The sequence below is a fragment of the Bufo bufo genome, chromosome 2 (genome assembly GCF_905171765.1).
Source record: "Bufo bufo chromosome 2, aBufBuf1.1, whole genome shotgun sequence".
NCBI classification, from domain to species: domain Eukaryota; kingdom Metazoa; phylum Chordata; class Amphibia; order Anura; family Bufonidae; genus Bufo; species Bufo bufo.
In genome coordinates, this window is record NC_053390.1 from 281,932,145 (window position 1) to 281,955,570 (window position 23,426).

The window sequence follows — 23,426 nt, forward strand, 5'->3', positions numbered from 1 at the left end:
TGGGGCGGTATTTTATACTTCACTGTGGTATTTGGTTCTGCTGGGGCGGTATTTTATACTTCACTGTAGTATTTGGTTCTGCTGGGGCGGTATTTTATACTTCACTGTAGTATTTGGTTCTGCTGGGGCGGTATTTTATACTTCACTGTGGTATTTGGTTCTGCTGGGGCGGTATTTTATACTTCACTGTGGTATTTGGTTCTGCTGGGGCGGTATTTTATACTTCACTGTGGTATTTGGTTCTGCTGGGGCAGTATTTTATACTTCACTGTGGTATTTGGTTCTGCTGGGGCAGTATTTTATACTTCACTGTGGTATTTGGTTCTGCTGGGGCGGTATTTTATACTTCACTGTAGTATTTGGTTCTGCTGGGGCGGTATCTTGCTCCACACTATGGTATTGTTGGCCCCGCACTTTTGTTATCCCTCCTTCTGTCAACTTGGACCTGCCTCCAACATGGGGTAACTTCAAGTTGTTGTTTTTCCAGCACCACTGTCATTTCTCAGTCTGGTCTCCCTGTTCTTTGTATCTAGTGGTGCATCTGCCTTCACCCACCAAACAGTAAATAATCAGAAGCCATGGTCCCCGCGTTACCTTTATAAAATAAGGTTTAGTGAACTCGGCCAGCAGCTCCTGCTTCCAGCTCTCCCCGAAGCCCTCAGGCACGTGACGAGCAGCCAACTTCTGTAGAGCTGCAGCTTTGTTCCTCTGGATTCGCTCCAGCTGCTCGGGGCTCAGAGGCGGGGAGGCTGCTTCATCGTCTTTGGCCTTCTTCACTGGGGTGATCTGGGAATGACAGAACGCCCGTGTTACACTGCTCAGCTTACTGACATGGCGCACACCCCCCTTTATGAGGATCATGGCCGGGTCCTAATACATGAGCACTGCTAGTAATGGTATACACTGCCCGCTCCTGTGTAATACGCTTCCGGGTGACACACGCTGGATTCTCGCGGCAAATAGAAATCAGCATTAACCCCGCCTTCTGCTCTGGTTCCGCACACTCATTGGCTGTCATGCTACTCAATCAGGGATCCAGCCTATAGGAACTGCCGTTCGGTTTTCTCAATGGGCCCCCATGTAATAACCGCAAAGCTAGCCTTCATTTCAGCAGCTTTTTGAGAGGCAGGTAAGGATCCTGCACCGAGGGATGAGAGGTAACGACATGTTCTTATAGATATGCATGTCACGACCGGCACACTGCAGTCTATCGTCAGCAGTACGACTAGCGTGCCTCCTCACCTCTCCCGCCTCTATGAACGCCTCTGAAGAAGACCTCTTCTTGGGGACGGTGGTGAAAAAGGAACTGATGGTTTTCTGTCCGATCATGTTGACCCTGCGGGAGTTCAGCTTGTCAGGCACGGGAATGCCGAGTGGAGGGTTTTGGCGCCAATGTTCACAAGCTCGTGAAGGCGGGTCTTGTGGTTACCATGGTTACCGGCGCTGACTGGGGGACAGCCTTGTGGGTTCTCTCCCAGTGTAGATGGCAGAATGTAGGCCCTGTATGTTACTGTGATATCCTCATCAGCTTGCAGGGTATTGGGACTCGCTAAGGGCCAGTTCACACTGAGTTTTGGAGCGTTTCTGCCTCAAAACTGCCTCCCATTCATTTCAATGGGCGCAGGTCCGCGGCAAAAAACTCAAGCTGAAAATCCAGCTTTGTATTGAAGTAAGCACCTATTGGTTAAAAAAAAACAGATGAAAATAAGCGTCAAAAAGCGATGAAAAAAGTGTGGTTTCAGCGCTGATATTATTTTTTTATTTTTTTTAAGTGTGTTTTTAAAAAGCTGGCCCTAAGGGGATTCTCATGTGATGGATTTGGAAAGCGCACTGAGAAAAAAAATTGCGTGTTGTGTGTGTGTTTTTTTTTTTTTTTTTTTAATAAATGGGGCATTTGTGGCTTGGAATATGCATGAAAAACCACCAAAAACAGTTTGTGAACAGGCGCTAAAGGGTACCAGTACACTGGTGCAGGTCAACGTGCAGAAGTTCCGCTCAAATTTCCATGCGGATTTCTGTGCGTTTCTGCACCATATGTGTCGCACGGCAATAAGTCGGATTTGGAATAGATTTTTTGCGACTGTCGTGTCGCAGTGCAACACCATAGACTATCATTATAAAAATTGTCATGCGAGAAATGTCGTCGTGTAGCCCTATCCTTAAGGCCTCATGCACACGGCAGTTTTTCGGGTCCGCATCCGAGCCGCAGTTTTGGCGGCTCGGATGCGGACCCATTCACTTCAATGGGGCCGCAAAAGATGCGGACAGCACTCCGTGTGCTGTCCGCATCCGTTCCGTGGCCCCGCAAAAAAAATATAGCATGTCCTATTGTCCGTTTTGCAGAAAAGAATAGGCATTTCTACAATGGGAGACTTCCGTTCCGCAAATTGCGGAAGGCACACGGGCGGCTTCCTTTTTTTGCGGATCCGTGGTTTGCAGACCGCAAAAAAACAAAACGGTCGTGTGCATGAGGCCTAAGGGGCATGGTGTGTCTCAGATGGCACCAGCTGCGCTCTGCATACTGGGCGCTGAAATACCATATCAGTGGAGAACTTGAAATTTTTATTTCGCACCATCCTCTGCTCATTAATTTCTACAAAATACCTGTGGTGTCAGAATGCTCACTCCACCCTTTGTGACGTACTATTACATCATGGAAGTCAGTGACTTCCCGCATTTTGATGTAATAGTACGTCATGGTGATCGGGCAGGCACCCCTTCTATGCCGCGGTCAGCGCTGACCGTGACATAGAAGGGGATTGCTGCGGGTGAGGGAGCCCATCGAGTCCCCGCCCTGCTGTGGCGGGGACCCGATGGGTGACAAAGGCAGCCCGATGGGCTCTATAAATATATCACATGACCAATCCCCGTCCGATAAACACCATAAAAAAATAAAAACTGTGACAAAAAAATCAATTTTTGTCACCTTGCATTCCAAAAAGTGCAACACCAAGCGATCAAAAAGGCATATGTTGAAGAAATCCCATATATATTAGTGAAAGCGTGATTCCTAGGCATTGGAAATCCACCTCTCCTCCCTCACCGGAGGAGTGGTTTGATGAAATCGCCCTATATCAGAGATTGGGAGACCTCATCTCATCAGTATTACGCCCTCAGACACCTCACGATATGTGAAAACGTGGGGCCCCTGGGAAGCCTTCTGTTCCTCGAACTCATTTCGGTATGCACAGGTCTAGACTCCCCATGGTCAATTGCAGCCTTCTTTCCATTTCCCTCCTTCCCTTTCCCCTCTCCCATTGTCTATCGTCTTATTTGTATGTCTCTTCTTGTTAGTATCATGTCCACTCAGGGCATTTAACTCCATGTTGTTTCATGGTTCATATTGTTCGATACCGGGTTGTATATACCCTTTACAACTTTATAAGTACCATAACTGAAGTGTTCATGTCACATGACTCTGAAAATGTTCTAATGTGTTATGTTGGAAAATCTTAATAAAACCTAAATGAAGAAAAAAAAAAGGCATATGTCGAGCAAAATGGGACCAACAAAACCGTCACCTCATCCCGCAAAAAATGAGACCCTACCTAAGACAATTGGTCAAAAAAATAAAAAAAACTATGGCTCTCAGAATATGGAGACACTAAAACATCATTTTTTGGTTTCAAAAATGCTATTATTGTGTAAAACTTAAATAAATAAGAAAAAGTATACATATTAGGTATTGCCACGTCCGTAACGATCTGCTCTATAAAAATATGACCTAACCCCTCAGGTGAACGCTGAAAAAATAAAAGAAAAACTGCCAAAATTAACAAATTTTTGGTCACCTTGCCCCATAAAGTGTAATAATGAATGATCAAAAAATCATATGTACCCAAAAATGGTACCGATAAAACTGCGCCCTTATTCCCTAGTTTCCAAAATGGGTTTACTTTTTGGGAGGTTTTACTGTAAGGGTGCAACAGGAGGGCTTCAAATGGTACATGGCATCTAAAAACCAGTCCAGCAAAATCCGCCTTCCAAAAACCATATGGTGCTCTTTTTCCATATGGTGCCCTGCCGTGTGCCCATATGGTGCCCTGCCGTGTGCCCTTACATCAGTTTACAACCACATGTTGGGTGTTTCTGTAAACCGCAGAATCAGGTTAATTAATATTGTTTTGTTTGGCTGTTAACCCTTGATGTGTTAAAGAAAAAATGGATTAAAATGGAAAATCTGCTAAAAAAGTAAAATTTTGAAACTTCATCTTCATTTTCCTTTAATTCTTGTGGAACACCTAAAGGGTTAACAAAGTTTGCAAAATCAGTTTTGAATACCTTGAGGGGTGTAGTTTCTACAATGGGGTCATTTATTGGGGGTTTCTACTATGTAAGCCTCACAAAGTGACTTCAGACCTGAAATGGTCCTTTAACCGCCTCCGGACCGCCTAACGCAGGATTGCGTTCCGGAGGCGGTCGATTCATTCCTACTGGACGCGCCGGCGCGTCATCTAGCGAGACGCGAGATTTCCTGTGAACGCACGCACACAGGAGAGCGCGTTCACAGGAACCGGAGGTAAACGAGTGGATCTGCAGCCTGCCAGCGGCGATCGTTCGCTGGCAGGCTGTAGATGCGATTTTTTTTTTTAACCCCTTAAAGGTATATTAGACGCTGTTTTGATAACAGCGTCTAATATACCTGCTACCTGGTCCTCTGGTGGTTCCTTTTGCTTGGATCGACCACCAGAGGACACAGGCAGCTCTGTAAATAGCACCAATCACCACTACACTACACCCCCCCCCCCCCGTCACTTATTAACCCCTGATCACCCCATATAGACTCCCTGATTACCCCCCTGTAAGGCTCCATTCAGACGTCCATATGTGTTTTGTGGATCCACGGATCCGCAAAACACGGACACCGGCAATGTGCTTTCCACATTTTGCGGATCCGCACATTGCCAGAACTATATAGAAAATGCCTTTTCTTGTCCGCAATGTTCTATAGGCTCTACAAAAAACGCTGTGTTCGCCCGATCAGGCCTGATCTTGTGCGCACACTTGCGTTCAGTCCGCCCCACCGCAGTGACAGAAATTCATTTTTTTTATCACTGCAAAAACACCGTAAAATCGCTGCGGCGCTATAAAAAGATCACTTTTGAGGGGCATGGCGAGTTCATAGAAGATTTTTATTTATTTTTTTCACAAGTTAGCGGAAATAGATTTTTTTTTTTTGTTGTTTTTTCTTACAAAGTCTCATATTCCACTAACTTGTGACAAAAAATAAAATCTCACATGAACTCGCCATACCCCTCACGGAATCCAAATGCGTAACATTTTTTAGACATTTATATTCCAGACTTCTTCTCACGCTTTAGGGCCCCTAAAATGCCAGGGCAGTACAAACACCCCACATGTGACCCCATTTCGGAAAGAAGACACCCCCAGGTATTCGCTGAGGGGCATATTGAGTCCATGAAAGATTGAACTTTTTGTCACAAGTTAGCGGAAAGGGAGACTTTGTGAGAAAAAACAAAAAAAAATCAATTTCCGCTAACTTGTGCCCAAAAAAAAAAACTTCTATGAACTCGCCATGCCCCTCACGGAATACCTTGGGGTGTCTTCTTTCAAAAATGGGGTCACATGTTGGGTATTTATACTGCCCTGGCATTTTAGGGGCCCTAAAGTGTGCGAAGAAGTCTGGAATCCAAATGTCTAAAAATGCCCTCCTAAAAGGAATTTGGGCCCATTTGCGCACCTAGGCTGCAAAAAAGTGTCATACATGTGGCATCGCCGTACTGAGGAGAAGTTGGGCAATGTGTTTTGGGGTGTCTTTTTACACGTATGGTTGCTAGGTGACGATCGGGATGGGGACCCGATCTTTATTATTTTCTCTTATAACATGGTTATAACCAGTCCATCGCCTCCATTTTCCTTTCATTTTTGTTGAACACTTAAATTGTTAACAGTGTTTCTAAAATCAGTTTTGAATAATTTAAGGGGTGTAGTTTCAAAAGCAGAGAAATTCAGGTGAAGAAAATTGCTACTTTTTCAGAATTTTCTGTAAATTTTGGACTATTTTAATAAATAAAGGTAAAACTTATTGACCCAAATTTACCACTAACATGAAGTACAACGTGTCGCAAAAAAAAAAGAAAAAGTCTCGCACGACACACGTCAGATTTGCAAAATGAGGCCTGGTCTGGAAGGGGTTAATCTAAATGTATTAGTATTAGAGGAAAAGAGCAGACTTCCCCAGTACGTGTGTAACATGTCTGCCAGCAGTGCACCCATTGCTAAATGCAGGTCATTGTTTTTACACTCCTCTTCTTCTTGTGGCGTGCCATGGATTTCCTGATGAATGCATTATTAGATATAAAGCTTGTTTTTTGTTTTTTTTCTCTTTCTATGTCCCATTAAATGTCATTGTCCTGTTCCAGGTGTCGCTGCAGTAAATTAGCTCCTATTGGAGAAAACTCTGTCATGTGACCACTAATGGACGTTCGTCTGTAGATGCAACATGCACAATAATGGATAAGTTTGTGATTAAAAAAGCCAAAACTAAAAGCAAAAGGACTCTTGTTGATGACACTGGCAGTCCTACAGAGGACCTGACGAGAAAGAAGTGTAGGACTGAAGAGGCTGACGCTCGGCTGGAACAGACTTGTACATGGAAGAGGATCCGTGAAGAAAACCTGAGCTGTGATTATACCTCTCTATTCAACAAGGCAGAAGCTGAGGAGATCTTTCAGCAGCTAGAAAAAGATATTGTATATTTTACAGGTATTCACTTGCTTTTCGAAGACTAAATGCAACTATCCATGATCTTGCGAGGTTGTCTGGCTTTGACATCTTTTAAGAGCATGCGCACCCATCACCATCTTCCCAACAGAACATTGCACAGCTGCTACAAGTATGGAGCTGTGCTTGGTAACCAGTAGTGAAAAATACTGACCGTGTGAAAGTGGCTTTTGAAGGAGTTGTCCACGTGTCTTTAAAGTCCCACCACCATCCAGCAGAACCTGTGAACAGAAGTATACTTACCTGCTGCTTGGAACCAGCTCCATGGGTTCCAGGCTGTCTGCACTGCACTTCTGGTCCCTGCATGTAAACTTCCTGCATGGACAGGGTTATTGATGATGTGTCCCCAATTGGCATGTTACTGCTGGGTCACATGCCACTTGGGGGGTATGTCATGCTGAAGCCAGGCATTGGCTGCAATGGCGCACGTGCGCCAGCTGTGCAGGTACAGTAAATGCAGTGCATACATTCTAGACACAGAGTGGGAACTGAGCAGCGGGAAGCAGGTAAGTATACTTAACTTCACATGTCCCACTCAGTGGGGTGGGAATCGGCTTTAAGAATAGTATTAACAACAATCGCCTTATATTGCTCTTTGGCCTCTCATTGCGATTGCAGCCTAACTCATTATGTAAGTGTTTCCTAAAATATTCTCCTGTGGAATTTGGCCTGTTATGTAGTAGACCACGCTTTTTCTTCCTGCAGAGTCCGGTAAAAAAAAAAGTATACATTAACGTATACATAATAATTTTTTTATTTTTTTTTTTCTTTACAATAGAACTTTGTGGTGAGGGATGTCACTGTATGACATTGTCAGAGGCATCCATGTAACATGTGGTTATTTTTTTTGGATATGTTAGGGCTCATTCACACAAACGTTTTTTGCGTTCCGTACGCGGGTAGTTTTTTGCATTCCGTATACGGAACCATTCATTTCTATGGGTCCGCAAAAGATGTGGACAGCACTCCATGTGCTGTCCGCATCCATTGCTCTGTTCCGTGACCCCGCAAAAATGAGATGTCCGTTTTGCAGACAAGAATAGGCATCTCTATAATGGGCCTCCTGTTCCGTTCTGCAAATTGCGGAAGGCACACGGGCGACATCTGTGTTTTGCGGATCTGCAATTTGCGGACCGCAAAACACGGCATGGTTCTGTGAACAAGCCCTTAAACAGAAGACAAAAAACATGACGTATTTTTTTATTCCACCCCCTACTGGAGTTAGTTTTAAAGGTGGCAGTGATAAATCTGGAGTGAAGCTTATTGTCATCGTTAACCACATCCACTTACATTTCAAAACTGCAGTGAGTACTGTAAAAATATTTTGCACAAGTGATCTAAAAAAAAGTAGCAAAGGCAGGAAGGAGTACAGGACTTCTATTAGGCTACTTTCACACTGGCATTTTGGCTTTCCGTTTGAGATCCGTTCAGGGCTCTCACAAGCGGTCCAAAACGGATCAGTTTTGCCCTAATGCATTCTGAATGGAAAAGGATCCGCTCAGAATGCATCAGTTTGCATCAGTTCAGTCTCCATTCCGCTTTGGAGGCGGACACCAAAACGCTGCCTACAGCGCTTTGGTGTCCATCTGATGAAACTGAGCCAAACGGATCCGTCCTGACACACAATGTAAGTCAATGGGGACGGATCCGTTTTCACTGACACAATATGGCATAATAGAAAACGGATCCGCCCCCTATTGACTTTCAATGGTGTTCAAGACGGATCAGTTTTGGCTATGTTAAATATAATACAAACGGATCCGTTCTGAACGGATGCGTTTGTGCAGATCCATGACGGATCCGCACCAAACGCGAGTGTGAAAGTAGCCTTAAAAAAAGGACCTAGTCTGTAGCTCTTTTTCCATTCATCCAACCTTCCACAAACCGGAATAAAAAGTAATCAAGAAACTTGTATGGACCCCAAAATGGTACCACTGAAAACCACAAGTCCTCCCACCAAAAAATAAGAACTTGTACAGCTTCATCAACAAAATCAAATAATAGGGGTTTGGGAAAGTCGTGACACAAAAAAATCTATTTGTGCAAAAAACGTGTTTGTATTGCACAAAAGTAGTAAAATAGAGGATCTAAAAATGGTATCACCTAACTGTAGCAACCTGTAGTATAATGTTAACATCCTCCCAAATAGTTAAAGCTTCAGCTCATCCCACAAAATACAAGGTCTCCCAGTGACACTGAAGAAAAAAGAAAAAGGGTTTTTATTGTTCCTTTTAAAACAGTTATCAGAGTAGCGGCTGATTCACACGAACGTGATCAGCCCGGAAAATGCAGTCCGTGTGCCTACCGGGCCAACTGTGGCTCCCCTGACCCGAACTACCTGTATCGTAGTAATTTCTAGTACAGTCAGTCTCTGCTTGTGGGGGGCTATTGCAGTGTATTCACATCACGATGAGAGTAAAATATAATATGCCCGTGTGAGCAGGGCTGTGGAGTCGGGGGAAATTTTGGGTACCTGGAGTCGGAGTCGGCAAACAATGCACCGACTCCGACTCCTACTAAATTTTGATTGGAATAAAAAAAAAAAAAAAAAAAAAGCAAGTTTAAATGTCCCAATTCACAAAAAGTTATAATTAATGACTTCTCTACTGTAAGAATAAAGACAAATGCATGCAGAGCCTCACGTAACCGCAAAACGAACACGTTAAGTAACCGTGAAGAAGCTTTTCATGTGCTTCACTATATGGCACGCAATGCACAATTAGGAGCTGCAATACTTATACTTTCCATAGTGTTGTGTTCTGCTTTTACAGCGTCCATGTGTAACCTAGCCTCTCACTGATAAGGGATTAAATAAATATGTTTTTTGCAGGACTAGAGAGTGAGACACTTGTATAAGTGAAGGGAATGGAGGGCCAATATTTCAAGACTGAAGCTGTAAACCATTGGAAAAACTGCTGTCATTCAGCTAAGGCTATAAAAACTTGTAAACTCAGATTGTTAGCTTAAACTTTAAACATGACTATGGGATTCTCCTAGGAAAATCATGTTTTAGAATAAATGCCCCTTCCTGGATCCTCCTTTGTTTTCATTGTGTTTGTCTTTTGCTTAAACTGTGCAATACAGTAGACTGTTGGCTTCCCAGCCAGTAGTCCTGTGGTAGGTTGCGTTTCTTTCCCTCAAGGAATGTATAAAATACATTCGCATATTAATACAGAGGAGTCGGAGTCGGAAGTACATAAAACTGAGGAGTCGGAACCGGAACATTTATCTACCGACTCCACAGCCCTGCGTGTGAGCAGATAGGAAGTGACTATCATAAATTGCTATGATACAGTCAGTTCGAGTTAGCGGAGCCCCAGTCGCCTGGGAGATGCGGCTGACACTTGGACTGTGTTTCTCGGGCTGATCACAATTGTTTAAATCAACACTAATGCAAAACTGAGGCCGAAAGCAGGGATGGCAATGAAATTAAAAAAAAAAATTATATATACACTTTTTTGCCCCCCCCCCCCCCTCCCCCGAAGTGGTCACATGTATATGTGCATGTCACTGCAGCAGCCAGCAAAGATCAGAGGGAGGCATAGGAGCAGTGGTGCTGCAAGTACTGGCAGTCCCTGCCTTTTCTTTCTGCATACCTCTGACAATCAGTGGTTAGCAGTTAAGAGTTTTCCAGGATGGCTAGAAGCCAAAAAATTAGCCATACAGTGATTGAAAAAATGTCCTTACTTACTGTATGGTCAACAAAACTCCCCATCCTTGTTTTACTTTTATATTTTTTTTTTCCAACCTTCTAAGGTTATTCAATTCTTCCTTTAATTTGCAGGAGACTTGAGTAAAGTTCAAGTATATGGTAAATGGCATAATGTTCCAAGGAAGCAGGTGACTTTTGGTGATGAAGGACTGACCTATACATTTTCTGGCATCACATTGTCTCCCAAACCATGGATTCCTGTGCTGAACCTTATACGGGAGAGAGTACAATTGGTCACGGGGCACTCTTTCAACTTTGTTCTTATTAACAGGTAAAGTTGAGCTGGCTATATCAGGTGCCTTTCGATCATGTTAAGATGCGGTGGATTTTCAATGCAGGTCCGTACATGAACACTGTTATCAGGCCCCATGCACACGACTGTTTCTTTTTTTCGGTCCACAAATTGTAAATCCGCAAAATACAGATGCAGTCTGTGTTGCATCTGCATTTTTTGCAGACCTATTGACTTCAACGGGTCCGCATTTTGCAGACAAGTATAGGACATGTTCTATATTTTTGCAGAACTGACATACAGATTTCTGCATCCATATCCCCGTTCTCCAAAAAGATGGACAAAATGAGGACCACGGACACATTGAAAACAGTGGGTCCGCACATAAAATGCATGTCCATATTTTGCCGATACAGTCTTGTGCATGGGCTTAGCTGATCTTTTCGCTGCAGATTATCAAATCCGCAGCCTGTCTTTTTTTTGTTATAGATTTACCACAGATCTTTACCTGTTACAAAATCTGCTTGTAGCACGTGGATTGCATGAACTAAACTATCTGAACCATCTTTTGGGTATAGTCACACGCAGATTAGTTGCAGATATTTCTGCCACTGCCCCGTTCATCTGAATGGAGCTTGCAAAGGTTAATTTCTCCAACAAATCTATTGAATGTGTATATACTGTACCTTTAGATTATTTATATTTCCTAGATTAGAAAATTGCCTGTTTCAGGTTTATTGCTTTAACTAGCAATAACTTTACCTACAATAGGTAGAGTAGTTTGCATCTCTCCCCATCTATTTACCTATAAATAGTGCCTTGAAAAGGTATTCATACTCCTTGAACTTTTCCAAATTTTTTCACGTTACACCCACAAGTATGCGTAAAGTGAAAAGAAAATACATGATTTTCAAAACTTTTAATAAGAATCTGGAAAGTGTGGCGTGTATTTGTATTCAGCCCCCCTGAGTGAATGTTTTGTAGGACCACCTTTCACTGAAATTACAGCTGCAAGTCTTTTGGGGTATGTCTCTCCCAGCTTTGCACATCTCAAGGCTGAAATTTTGCCCATTCTTCTTTGCACAATAGCTCAAGCTCAGTCAGATTGGGTGCAAAGCATCTGTGAGCAGCAACTTTCCAGTCTTGCCACAGATTCTCAATGGGATTTAGGTCTGGACTGTGACATTTTAACACATGAGCACATGCTTTGCGCTAAACCAGTGATGCCCAAACTGCAGCTCTCCAGCTGTTGCAAAACTACAACTCCCAGCATGCCTGGACAGCCTACAGCAGTGCATGGTGGAAGTTGTAGTTTGACAACAGCTGGAGGGCCGCAGGTTGAGCATGCCTGATCTAAACCATGCCATTGTAGCTCTGGCTGTATGTTTAGGGTCGTCTTGCTGGAAGGTGAACCTCTGCCGCAGTCTCAAGTCTTTTGCAGCCTCTACCAGGTTTTCCTTCAGGATTTCCCTGTATTTATCTCCATCCATCTTCTCATCAACTCTGACCAGCTTCCCTGTCCCTGCTGAAGAAAAGCATACCCACAGCATGATGCTGCCACCACGTTTCACAGTGGGGATGGTGTGTTCAGGGTGATGCCCAGTGTTAGTTTTCCAACACACATAGCATTTAGGCCAAAAAGTTAAACTTTGGTCTCATTTGACCACAGCACCTTCTTCCACACATTTGCTGTGTCCCCTACATGACATGTGGCTTGCTTTCAAAAATGGCTTTCTTGCCAACCTTCCATAAAGGTCAGATCCTGTGGAGTACACGACTAAGGCTCCATTCACACGTCCCCCTCCGTTCCGCAATTTTGCGGAATGGATGCGGACCCGTTCATTCTCTATGGGGACGGAATGGATGCGGACAGCACACAGTGTGCTGTCCGCATCTGCAGGGCGCGGCCCCGATCTTCCGCTCCGCAAAAGATAGAACATGTCCTATTCTTGTCCGCAGCTGCGGACAAGAATAGGCATTTCTATAGGGGGGTGCGGCTGGGTGTGTTGCGGATCCGCAACACACCACAGACATGTGAATGGAGCCTAATAGTTGTCCTGTGGACATTCTCCCACCTGAGCTGTGGATCTCTGCGGCTCCTCCAGAGTGACCATGAGCCTCTTGACTGCTTCTCTGATTAGTGCTCTCTCTGCCTGGGCGGTCAGTTTAGGTGGACCATGTCTTGGTAGGTTTGCAGTTGTGCCATACACTGCTCAGAGAGATGTTCAGAGCTTGGGATATATATATTTTTTATAATCTAACCCTGCTTTACACTAATGTTCTCTAATAGGGATGAGCGAACTTCTGTTTTCAAGTTCGGCGTACAGGGTTCGGGTTATCTAACAATTCCGTGATGGATTCCGCTACCACGGACCATAAGTTCTGGTCCGTGGTAGCAGAATCCATAACGGAATTCTGAGATAACCCGAACCCTGTACGCCGAACTTGAAAACAGAATTTCCCTCAATACTATTCTCTAACAAACCTCTGAGGCCTTCACAGAACAGCTGTAGTTATACTGAGAATAAATTACACACAGGTAGACTTTATTTACTAATTAGGTGACTTCTGAAGGCAATTGGTCCCACTGTATTTTATTTAGGGGTATCAGAGTATAGGGGGTTGAATACAAATGCACACCACACTTTCCAGACTTATTTATTAAAAATTTTGAACACCATGTATCATTTTATTTTCCCTTCACACATACATGCAACTTTGTGTTGGTCTATCGCATAAAATCCCAATAAAAATACATTTGTTTGTGGATGTAAAATGAAAAAAATGTGGAAAAGTTTAAGGGGGGGGTATGAATACTTTTTCAAGGCACTGTAACACACTGGACCCACAGGCAGGCAGGCACCCACAGCATCCTCAATCATTATGATGCTAAGGTTCCTGTCAGAGGAGAAGTTTTCAGCCCTGGACTGAATAGGCTCATGTGAAACTGGCCATTGGAAAGATTTATTAGTTACTGTGTTATTGTATTGGATGCAATACCAGCAAAAAGTTTTTTTTAAATCTATGAAAGATAGCTAAAACCTACATTGCTACTGTCTATTAGGTGCCATTGTGCTGACCATAGTAATAGGATTTCTCCAGACGCCTGTGTTTATTGTTTGTATCAATCATCCAAATAAGCTGTTGAGAATAGAGTGCAGACAGGCTTATTCAAGAGCTTTGGCTACTTTGGAACTTAAAGAAGTTTTCTGGAACTGGAATACTGATGACTTAGGTCCTAGCCTGAGGATAGGTTCTCGATATCAGATTGGTGGTGGTCAGACTCCCGGCACCCCCGCTGATCAGCTGTTTGAAGGGGTCACAGAGCTTGGACAAGAGCTGCAGTGTCTTGATACCAAGCACAGCGCCATACATTTTATAATGAATGTTCTTGGTATTGCAGTCCAGGCTCATTCACTTGAGTGGAACTGAGCTGCACAAAGGCTCTGTCTACGTTGGACATGATGTCACAGGCCGGACAAAAAGCAACTGATTGGCAGGGGTGTGGAGATTCGGACCCCCACTGACCAGCTATTAATGGCCTGTCCTATGAATGTAGTTCAAAATACCAAATAAAATCATTGCTCATTGTTAAATATGTGTGTAGATATATATATATAATTTTTTTTTATTTTTTTTTTAGATATAAAGATGGTAATGACCATATCGGTGACCACAGAGATGATGAAAAGGAGCTGGTTCCACAAAGTCCCATTGCGTCTGTGTCTTTTGGAGCTTGTAGGGATTTTGTCTTTCGACATAGAGACTCACGAGGCAAAAATTCTGTGCGTACGATTGAACCTGTGAAGCTGGAGCTAGAGCATGGTAGCTTGCTTATGATGAACTTCCCAACCAATGTCTACTGGTACCACAGCCTCCCAGTCAGAAGAAAAGTACTTGCTGCACGAGTTAATCTAACATTCCGTAAAATGAAGCCACCAAGCCAGAGATAAGCAGACCATTGTGATAGGAAGGAAATGGGTCAGAGAGTAACCAAGCCTGATGCAGTTGTGAATTAATGGCAAACTGTATTTTGCATAGTTTTCACTTGTGTTCATATGCTAATTTCAGATGAGGGGCCAGTATTAAAAGGGTTGTCTGAGTTCCTGCCCTGCACCTTCAATTTACAGCTAGATGAGAAGTCACAAAAAGCGTGAAGATGTCACCGTGTCAAATGACATGCTGCTACAATAGTAATGGCTGCTGTCATCAACTACAGCTAGTCACTACTAAGTGTCGATCACAGTGGGCTCGACCCAGCGAATGCTTTGTTTGGTCATTCTGACAACTGACTGACCAACTGCAGCCCACCTCATTTTGGTTAAAGGGCCCCCTGCTACTCACGAGAACAGGCATCTGTGTTTCCCAAGACACACATGCGTGTCCCCTACAACATTCAACTCTATACGGCGGGTGTTGATAGCAAGCACTTGTATTCAACGATCTTCAGCAGCCTCAGCATGCAAGTGTGTCTGCCACTGCATTCAAACAGGGGCCCCAGCAGTCAGACACTTATCCCCATAAGTTGTTGTAATGGGAAAACCTCTTTAAAGCATATAATCCTTCCCCCACTCATAGGTTTTCTTTTAGACCGTTTCATAAATATGCCCCATAGCTCCAGATTTGGATATGGCTGTTGTAGATACTCAATGACTTCTATCACCGGGTCTGTGGATACTAGACATGGCTTTTTCTTCAGGCTTCCAGGATCTAACTCAGAACGAAAGAAAAGTCTTTTGCACTTCTTCGTTCAAGGCAATAGCCTGGTAGTACCTAGGCACTGGAAACCATGTTGATGGCTGCTGATTCCAAAATATATGCCAAATACTTTCACAGCTCTCTTCTGTCCTGGCTTAATTTCAATGACTCAATTATAGGGACATACATAAAAGCCAAAGGATTTATGCAGATGCGGACCCATTGACTTGAATGGGTCTGCGATCTGCAAAAGATAGGGCATGTCCTATCTTTTGCGGTGCAGAGGCATGGATTGGAAGCCCACAGAAACACTATGAAGCGCTTCCATGGGCTTTCGGGTCCATGCCTCTGCACCACAAAAGATTTGCCATATTTTGCGGATTGCAGACCTATTGAAGTCAATGGGTCTGCATCCACAGCACAGATTCCACACTGCCAGTGCCCGTATATTTGCAGTCCACTGAACGGGCATACAGCATCTGAATGAGCCCTTAGTCGCCTCTTAAACTTAGTTTGCTACACCTCTCCTTCCGTCTTCTTTTAGTCAGCTAGCTAAGAAAAGGGCACTGGGCATAACTATGTGTCCAGTCAATTCTAATTTTGTCACGTTTTGAATAGTAGTACAGTAAACCTTTGCTATGCTATCCTTACCTAAGGCATAGTCAGATGACAGATCTGCTTTAAATGCAGCAAATCAAATGGAGATATAATTTTCTGTTACAATCTTTGCAGTTTGAGAACAATACTAATAAGAATTTTTGCTTACCACTAGCAAGACAGCGCCTGAAATCTGGGGCAATCTCAATGAATGGCCATGTGGTTGTAAAGTCAGAAGCTGTAGGGCTTATTCAATAGTCAGGGATGGATGTAAGTGTGCTATCAGTGTTCTCCATGAACAGTCTGAGTCTACGCAGACAATTGGTCTGCAGGAAACACACAGAGGCATGCACTACTTTGGTCAGTTTTGCATACAAACTTGCTCATTCTATTCAATTGGTCTGGTTAAAACCACAGATGCTATCCTTATGTGGTCTGTTTTTACTGAGCTGTTGTGAAATAAGAAAACAAAACAAAAAAAAAAAACTGACATTTGCTGAACTAGGACCTATGCAGATGCAAATGAATTGAGCTTTTGCGTCCGCAAACCAGACCTGGACATGTGAATATGGCCTTAGATTCTTCTTATAGAAAGCTGAATAGTAATTCAATTCACAGCAAATTACAATCCTGACATTTACATCATTTAAAAAAAAATAATGGAACTCATCATAATCTGACCTCCTTCAACAAAACAATTTTATTCTCATTGATAATTAAAACTAATCAGATGAATAAGTCATTTAATACAATTTGTCCAGATAAGAATAAATAATCTCTTATGTACAGCTATATACAAGAAATGCAATTAAATACATCAATAAAATTAACGTTTTGTGGCTCGATTCAGGGGGCAAAAAAACAAGCCTGGAAATATTACCTGAATAATCTCATATCTTGTAAGCATAATACAGAAAGTGTCACATTGTGTTTGATTGGCAGTTTCAGGAAAATAGTTTTTATCAATGTTAAATTAAAGGATAATAAATCATCTGCCACGAGGAGCAATGGAAACTGATGGGTGATTCAGCATCTGGAGAGAAACAAATGGCACATCTTCATTTCATATTCTGTATTTGTTACACAGGATTTTTTTTTTTTTTTTTTATTATTATTAAAGTGGTTGCCTGGTTGTTGAAAAATAATTGTATAACATTTGCAACTTAAAAAAAAAAGACACCTCACCTCATTAATCACCTGCCGATCCAGTGGTCCCCTGCAATTTTTATATATTTTTTTTTTAACAAGCTGCCATGTGACTGCTGCAGCCTATTAATGGCCTCAGAAGTCAGACATGGGCATCTGCAGCCAATCGCTGACCTCGGCCACTGTCACATGCCATACTACTGGCCTCACCAAATTGTGCAACGACAGCAAGTCATTATTGGCAGGAGACTGTAGGAGCATCTCTGCAGGGATTGAAAATTTGACTAGTGTCTTTTTATTTTATATAATTTCCTGTTTTCTTCCCAACAATAAGATGACTCCTGTAACTTCAGAAAGATAACATTCTTCTATGTGTACACATTGAATGACTGACAGACCTGTTCTTTAATTGTAGGAAATTAACAGAATATAGATATGTTGACCTAGCACTTGACTGGTGTGAGGCTGGTCTACTCACCCTGAAGTAGTTACCTATGTTGGTAGGAGTAATATTCTAAGTCTTCCAAAAGCCAGTCCCTGTATAGGACCATCTATGTGCTGTAAAAGGTAATGCTTTCTTATACAAATAACAGGGACCCATAGGAGTGGAAATTTAAAGCCTGTGGTACAGCACAATACTGGCAGACCTCACTGAATGTACATGTTAGAGCCAGGGAGGGTGGGACAGTAGACACACATAATAAGTATTTTCCTAGCTTTGGACTAGAACCATCCAAGATGGATGAAACATACAGCGTTGACCAGAGTATGAAATGCATGATTCATAGTCTCCCATTTATTCTTCTGAACAAGTCTCGCTTCCTTGGTTGTGTAGTTTAGGCCGCACACGCTCATAAAACAGCAGGTAAGCATTAGAAGAGAGGACCTCTTGAATGTTTGCTCTGCGGACAGTGTCATCAGAAACCCACAACCACTGCAAACTTAGATGCTTTGAGGTCTTAGCTGCTGGAGGGGAACGTCGATAAGTAACAAAATGCCCTGAGTGCATATCTCCATGATGAACGATGACTGCCATAAGACGGAAGAGATAAGACGACGACCTGCTGGGTGCAAAAAAGAATAAATACAACGTAGTCCATGCTTACAATGTTTTATTTATATATACATAAAAGCCTAACCCTTCGTGCTGCGGCCAGTTTAGGCCTTCATGACACAGATTTATTTTATTTTTTAACTGCCTTAAGACAGCCATAACTTTTTTAATTTTTCTGTGCCATATGAAGACTTGTTTTTTTGCTGGATATATTATTGTATATTTGGGCTCAGTGCATGGAGGCTGAGCTTCTGTATCCCAGCACGGCCACTACACTTTGAATGGAGCTGTGCTTCCAGCTCTGTTCAAAGTGTTCAGGGAACAGCTGATCGGTAGGGGTACCCCACTCTTCTGATATTGAGGTCATCTATATCTCAAGCCTGAAATTCCCTTTCATAGAAGGCAAATCATCAAAAGAAGCAACTATGTTTCAAATCTTTAAAGGGTTTCTACCACCTCATTTGGACCTAATTAGCTGTCAGACACTAGCAATCTGCTAGTGTCTGCTCTACCTAACCATGCTATTCTAAGACCTTTGTGTGCAGCCGTTACACTAAAAAAACAACTTTTATTGCTATGCAAATGAGCCTCTAGGTGCTATGGGAGCTTCTTTTCAACACCTAGAGGCTCCGTCCACTCACCCTGTATTCCGCCCTGCTCGTCCCTCCAGCCCGCCCATCTCTAGATTGCCAGCCTCCATCTCATCCATCGGCCAAATTCTCACACCTGCGCCGCGTGCGTCTGTATTCGGCGCATGCGCAGTGACTGTCTGACCGCTCCCGAACAGACGCCCGGCCGGTCAGAGAGTCCCTGCGCCGAATACAGACGCACACGGCTGTCAGATCGCTAGTGTCTGACAGCTAATTAGGTCCAAATGAGGTGGTAGAAACCCTTTAAAGGGCTTCTCTGTGCTCTCCTATATTAATGACATATCCTCAGGTCATCAATATCAGATCGGTGGGGGTCCAACACCAAGCACCCCTGCCGATCAGCTATATGAGGAGACCGCGAGCAATGTGCACGTGCCGTCACTCTTCCTGCTCACCCTTGCTGTCTATGGCAAAGCAGCGGTGGGACGGGAGATGGCACGTGCACACTGTCTCCTCAAACAGCTGATCGGCAGGGGTGTCAGACCCCCACCGATCTGATATTTATGTCCTATCCTGAGGATCGGTCATCAATATAGGAGAACCCCCTGTATATCTGTTATCCAATGGAGATGTCCTTGCCTGTAAATAAAACAGAGGGGCAGGCTTCATCCTCCTGCTCTCCTGACTACCTGCTTCTAATGAGAGACTGCTGCACACAACTTTGAGGTCTGATATCATAATCATCAACATATATATACTGTATAAGCTACTTATACATGCAAGAGAGTACCTTAAAGGGAACCTGTCACCTGGATTTTGGGTATAGAGCTGAGGACATGGGCTGCTAGATGGCCACTAGCACATCCGCAATACCCAGTCCCCATAGCTCTGTGTGCTTTTATTGTGTATAAAAAACAATTTGATACATATGCAAATTAACCTGAGATGAGTCATAGCTTGAAAATATGACTCTTCTCTGGTCACACAAGTAAGATATGACTCTTTTATGTTAATTTGCATATGTATCAAATCGGTTTTTTTACACAATAAAAGCACACAGAGCTATGGGGACTTGGTATTGCGGATGTGCTAGTGGCCATCTAGCAACCCATGTCCTCAGCTCTATACACAAAATCCTGGTGACAGGTTCCCTTTAAGAACACATCTAACTGTACACCAAAAAATACTCACGTGCATTCTGGGCTAGAAGACTTGGAATTTATGCTAGGAGATGACAATAAGGATGTAGAATAAATTCCATTCAGCAACTGTACCTTGGAATTGTGAGACCCATCAGAAGCTATAATAGATAAATTAGGGCAATATATAGTATGGTAACCAAAATATAACAGATTACTTAGACTGTACGAATACTGCCATACATGGCTTATTTTTTGTAAAATCCACATCATTTGCTTGCCAATTTTGCAGTGGACTTCACCCTATGCATTGCAAAAAAGAGTGGAAATGGACATATTCATTACAATTCAGAGGGCTACCCTGATTAGACTGCATTGGAAAAATCACACCACATGTCATGCAGATTCCATTGCAGAAACTTCCATCACTATGCGGATGATTGATTTTTCAAAATCTTACCCACTTTACTGCTAGGGTAAACGCAGTGTATTTAACACCACCAACTTGTGGAATAAATAAAATGTAAATGATATAAATGACATACATCCTGATATTAACATCAGGTCGGTCTTTTTTTTTTTTAAAGAAAAAAATAATCTTAAGACCTCTTTCACAAGAGTGTTATGGATAGGCTCCGGATGCGTTCATTGAAACTCACACCATTTTGCAAACAAGTTCAGTCAGTTTGGTCTGTAATTGCGTTCAGTGTTTGTTTTTTCCGCACGGGTGAAATCAGTTTTGATGCGTTTTTTTCACGCACGTGAAAAAAAAATGAAGACTTACAAGCAACATCTCCCAGCAACTATTAGTGAAAAACGCTTTGCATCCGGATGCAATGCGTTTTTCACTGAAGCCCCATTCACTTCTATGAAGCCAGGGCTGCGTGAAAAACACAAAATATAGAACATCCTGCGACTCTCGCTCAATGTAGAAATGATGTGTGAAAATCTTACGCTCATGTACACAGACACATTGAAATGAATGGGGCAGGATTCAGTGCGGCTGCTACGCTTTCACTTCATGCATTGCACCCGCGCGGGAAAACTCGCTTGTGTGAAAGTGGCCTAACAGAACGCATTTCGGGCTTATACCCCTTCCTCAGATCAATGAGATTGATCCAAGTGAATCAAGGGTCATACAGGAGGGATTGTCTGGTTGATATGCTGCACCCAGTGGGAATTACACTATATATGTTCTTCTTATGTTTAACAAAAGCCAAAATGTAAGCACCTCAAGAGTCTAGTCCTTCCATATTTTATGACAAAACGGAATGAATATAAGACACCTTTATATAATGACAGTCACAAACTAATAAAAAGTCAGAATAACAAGATATTCAGTGTACCTGCTGATGCATCAGTTGTTACTTGCGTAGTTCTACCTTCAACAATGCACTGTCGCTGGCGAAATACATTTCCATTGAGTCGATACTTATACCTATCCAAGGCAAGGAATTCACTAAACTGGACATGTTCATTCCGTTTCAGAGGGCTGCCCTGATTGGACCAGCTTAGGCGCTGCAGGTGGATGCACAAACACTGCGGAAGCTGTTAAAAAAATGACCATGTGAAATGAACAAATTCTTTTACAGTAAAACACTTACACCGCTCCTGCTGCAAAAACATTTCACTTTTTCAAGTTCACACCACTCCACACTTTTTTGTTATATGGGTATAGCTTAGACGGGGTGCAGCTTTCAGCAGCTCAATACGTTTACTCTAAACCAGAAATTGAAGTAAATTATAGCACACAAAGATATGCTTTTCTGGAACATAGACAGCCAGACGATGCTCCATATTACCCCACAAACTTCCCACTCTGCACATAATACTGACAAAACTGAGAGCTCTCTTCTCTTTTTATTTTTTATTTTTACTCTTTTATTAACAAAAAAATGAAATAACATGACAATCATACTCTCTTTTTACAGATTAAAGTATAAACAGTTATACAAAGACCTTATTATCATCTTCTCCAGCCAACCATTGCATTGTTATGAATTCCTTATTCCCTGGCTGATAGAGTATTATTAAAAACATTTTCTCATCGGCGGCCCCACTAAACAGGTTGATCCACGATTCCTCGAGCTGACGACAGGGCTTGTTGCAGTCTCGACTCCAAGTATAGTATGAGGTGACCCACATCACAGGCCCCAGATCTTGTCAAATTTGTGTGGCTTGTTGCAGTGTTTAAATACTAACCCTTATATATGGCAGAATCTGATTTATCTGTAATTTCCACATGGTCAAGTTCGGTATATTGGGGCTATACCATCTCAGAGCGATGCATTTACATGCCATAAACAGCGATTCCTTCAGGAATATAGTCATGTAGTGATCCCAACAGGCAGACCTCAGGAGTGCAGGCCACTCTCACTGGCAATAAGGAGGAAAGAAGGCCAGTCACCTCCCTCCAGAACACAGCAATCTGGTTACAGCTCCATATCATATGCTAGAAGTCCGCTTCCAGTTACCCGCATCGCGGGCATGCCGTGGAAGGCACCCTGCCCATTTTATGCAGTCTAATTGGTGTGAGATATGACTGGTGAATAATATAAAGCTGGATTATTTTGTTATTAACTGCAGGTGATACATGTAAATGTGATTCCAATAAAACCGGTAGATTCTTCTATGAGTGGTGGGTATCAATCTTTTCCATTTATCTATTGCTGGGGGTGGACAGGTGCTGCTCCACCCATGTACCAGGTACGAGTAGTTCGCCGATACTAGTCCTCTGGGTCTTGACAACTCCTATGAGTGGATACTTCGAAATCCTGGTGCCATTATTTGGAAACTTGGTTTGTATGGCAGCCCTAAGTTGTAGATATGAGAAGAAGTGGGTACGAGGGATATCATACTTTTGTGACCGTGCCGTGAACATCATTATTGCTCCCTGATCAGAAATGTCACCAAGGGTTTTAGCCCCTGCCAGTTTCCATTTGTCTGCTCCCATAACCACTTGCAGGTGTGGCAAGGATTGATTGTCCCATAGGGGTATGTCTGAGACAACCTCTGTAAATTGGGATAAAGTTTTAGCCCCTTTCCAGACCGTCTGAGCCAATTTGTGCAATGGCAACAATGGCTTCTGAAATTTGGGGGTCGCCACCAAAACCGACCATAGTGTGTTGCAATTTAGATATATTTTTAAGAAATACTCTGAAGTTGGCAAGTTTAAAGCAGTATACCAGGTGTTAATGAGCCTCAATTGGCCGGCCAGGTAGTGCATATAATAATCCGGTAATGCCATGCCTCCCTCCATTTTGGGACGCCTTAATATATCAAAGCTAAGCTTGGACCGAGATCTGCCCCAAATAAGGACCTTAGTCAAGGAATCCAGTTCTTTAAAAATCTATTTGGGTATGTGTGTTTCTGAATGCTGGACTGCGTATAGCAACTTGGGGAGTATGATCATTTTGATTACCGTATTTTTTGCTTTATAAGACGCACCTGATGATAAGTCGCACCTAGGTTTTTGAGGAGAAAAATAAGAAAAAAATATTTAAAAGGTGTGCTT

The 23,426-nt window shown here is 42.8% G+C and overlaps 3 protein-coding genes across 3 annotated transcripts in view; 1 reads left to right on the forward strand and 2 right to left on the reverse strand.

Annotated features, from left to right (window-relative positions):
• The window catches only part of UNG (uracil DNA glycosylase), a 27,425-nt gene extending 26,045 nt beyond the window's left edge, over positions 1-1,380 (reverse strand). Inside the window, exons 1-2 of the mRNA XM_040416604.1 lie at positions 1,243-1,380; positions 595-786 (exon numbers count right to left, since the gene is read on the reverse strand). Of these exons, the coding sequence (XP_040272538.1) occupies positions 595-786; positions 1,243-1,329 (279 nt within the window). The 5' untranslated portion in view covers positions 1,330-1,380. The remainder of the gene's footprint in view (positions 1-594; positions 787-1,242) is intronic.
• On the forward strand, positions 1,085-15,237 carry ALKBH2 (alkB homolog 2, alpha-ketoglutarate dependent dioxygenase). Its single transcript, XM_040416605.1, has 4 exons — positions 1,085-1,157; positions 6,384-6,726; positions 10,529-10,727; positions 14,332-15,237. The coding sequence occupies exons 2-4, from the start codon at positions 6,474-6,476 to the stop codon at positions 14,639-14,641; spliced, it is 762 nt and encodes a 253-aa protein (XP_040272539.1). The 5' UTR covers positions 1,085-1,157; positions 6,384-6,473; the 3' UTR covers positions 14,642-15,237.
• Positions 15,238-17,241: 2,004 nt separating this feature from the next.
• USP30 (ubiquitin specific peptidase 30) overlaps positions 17,242-23,426 on the reverse strand; it is a 67,107-nt gene continuing 60,922 nt past the window's right edge. Inside the window, 3 exon segments of the mRNA XM_040416606.1 lie at positions 17,242-18,193; positions 19,965-20,073; positions 21,259-21,460. Coding sequence (XP_040272540.1) covers positions 17,926-18,193; positions 19,965-20,073; positions 21,259-21,460 — 579 coding nt within the window. The 3' untranslated portion in view covers positions 17,242-17,925.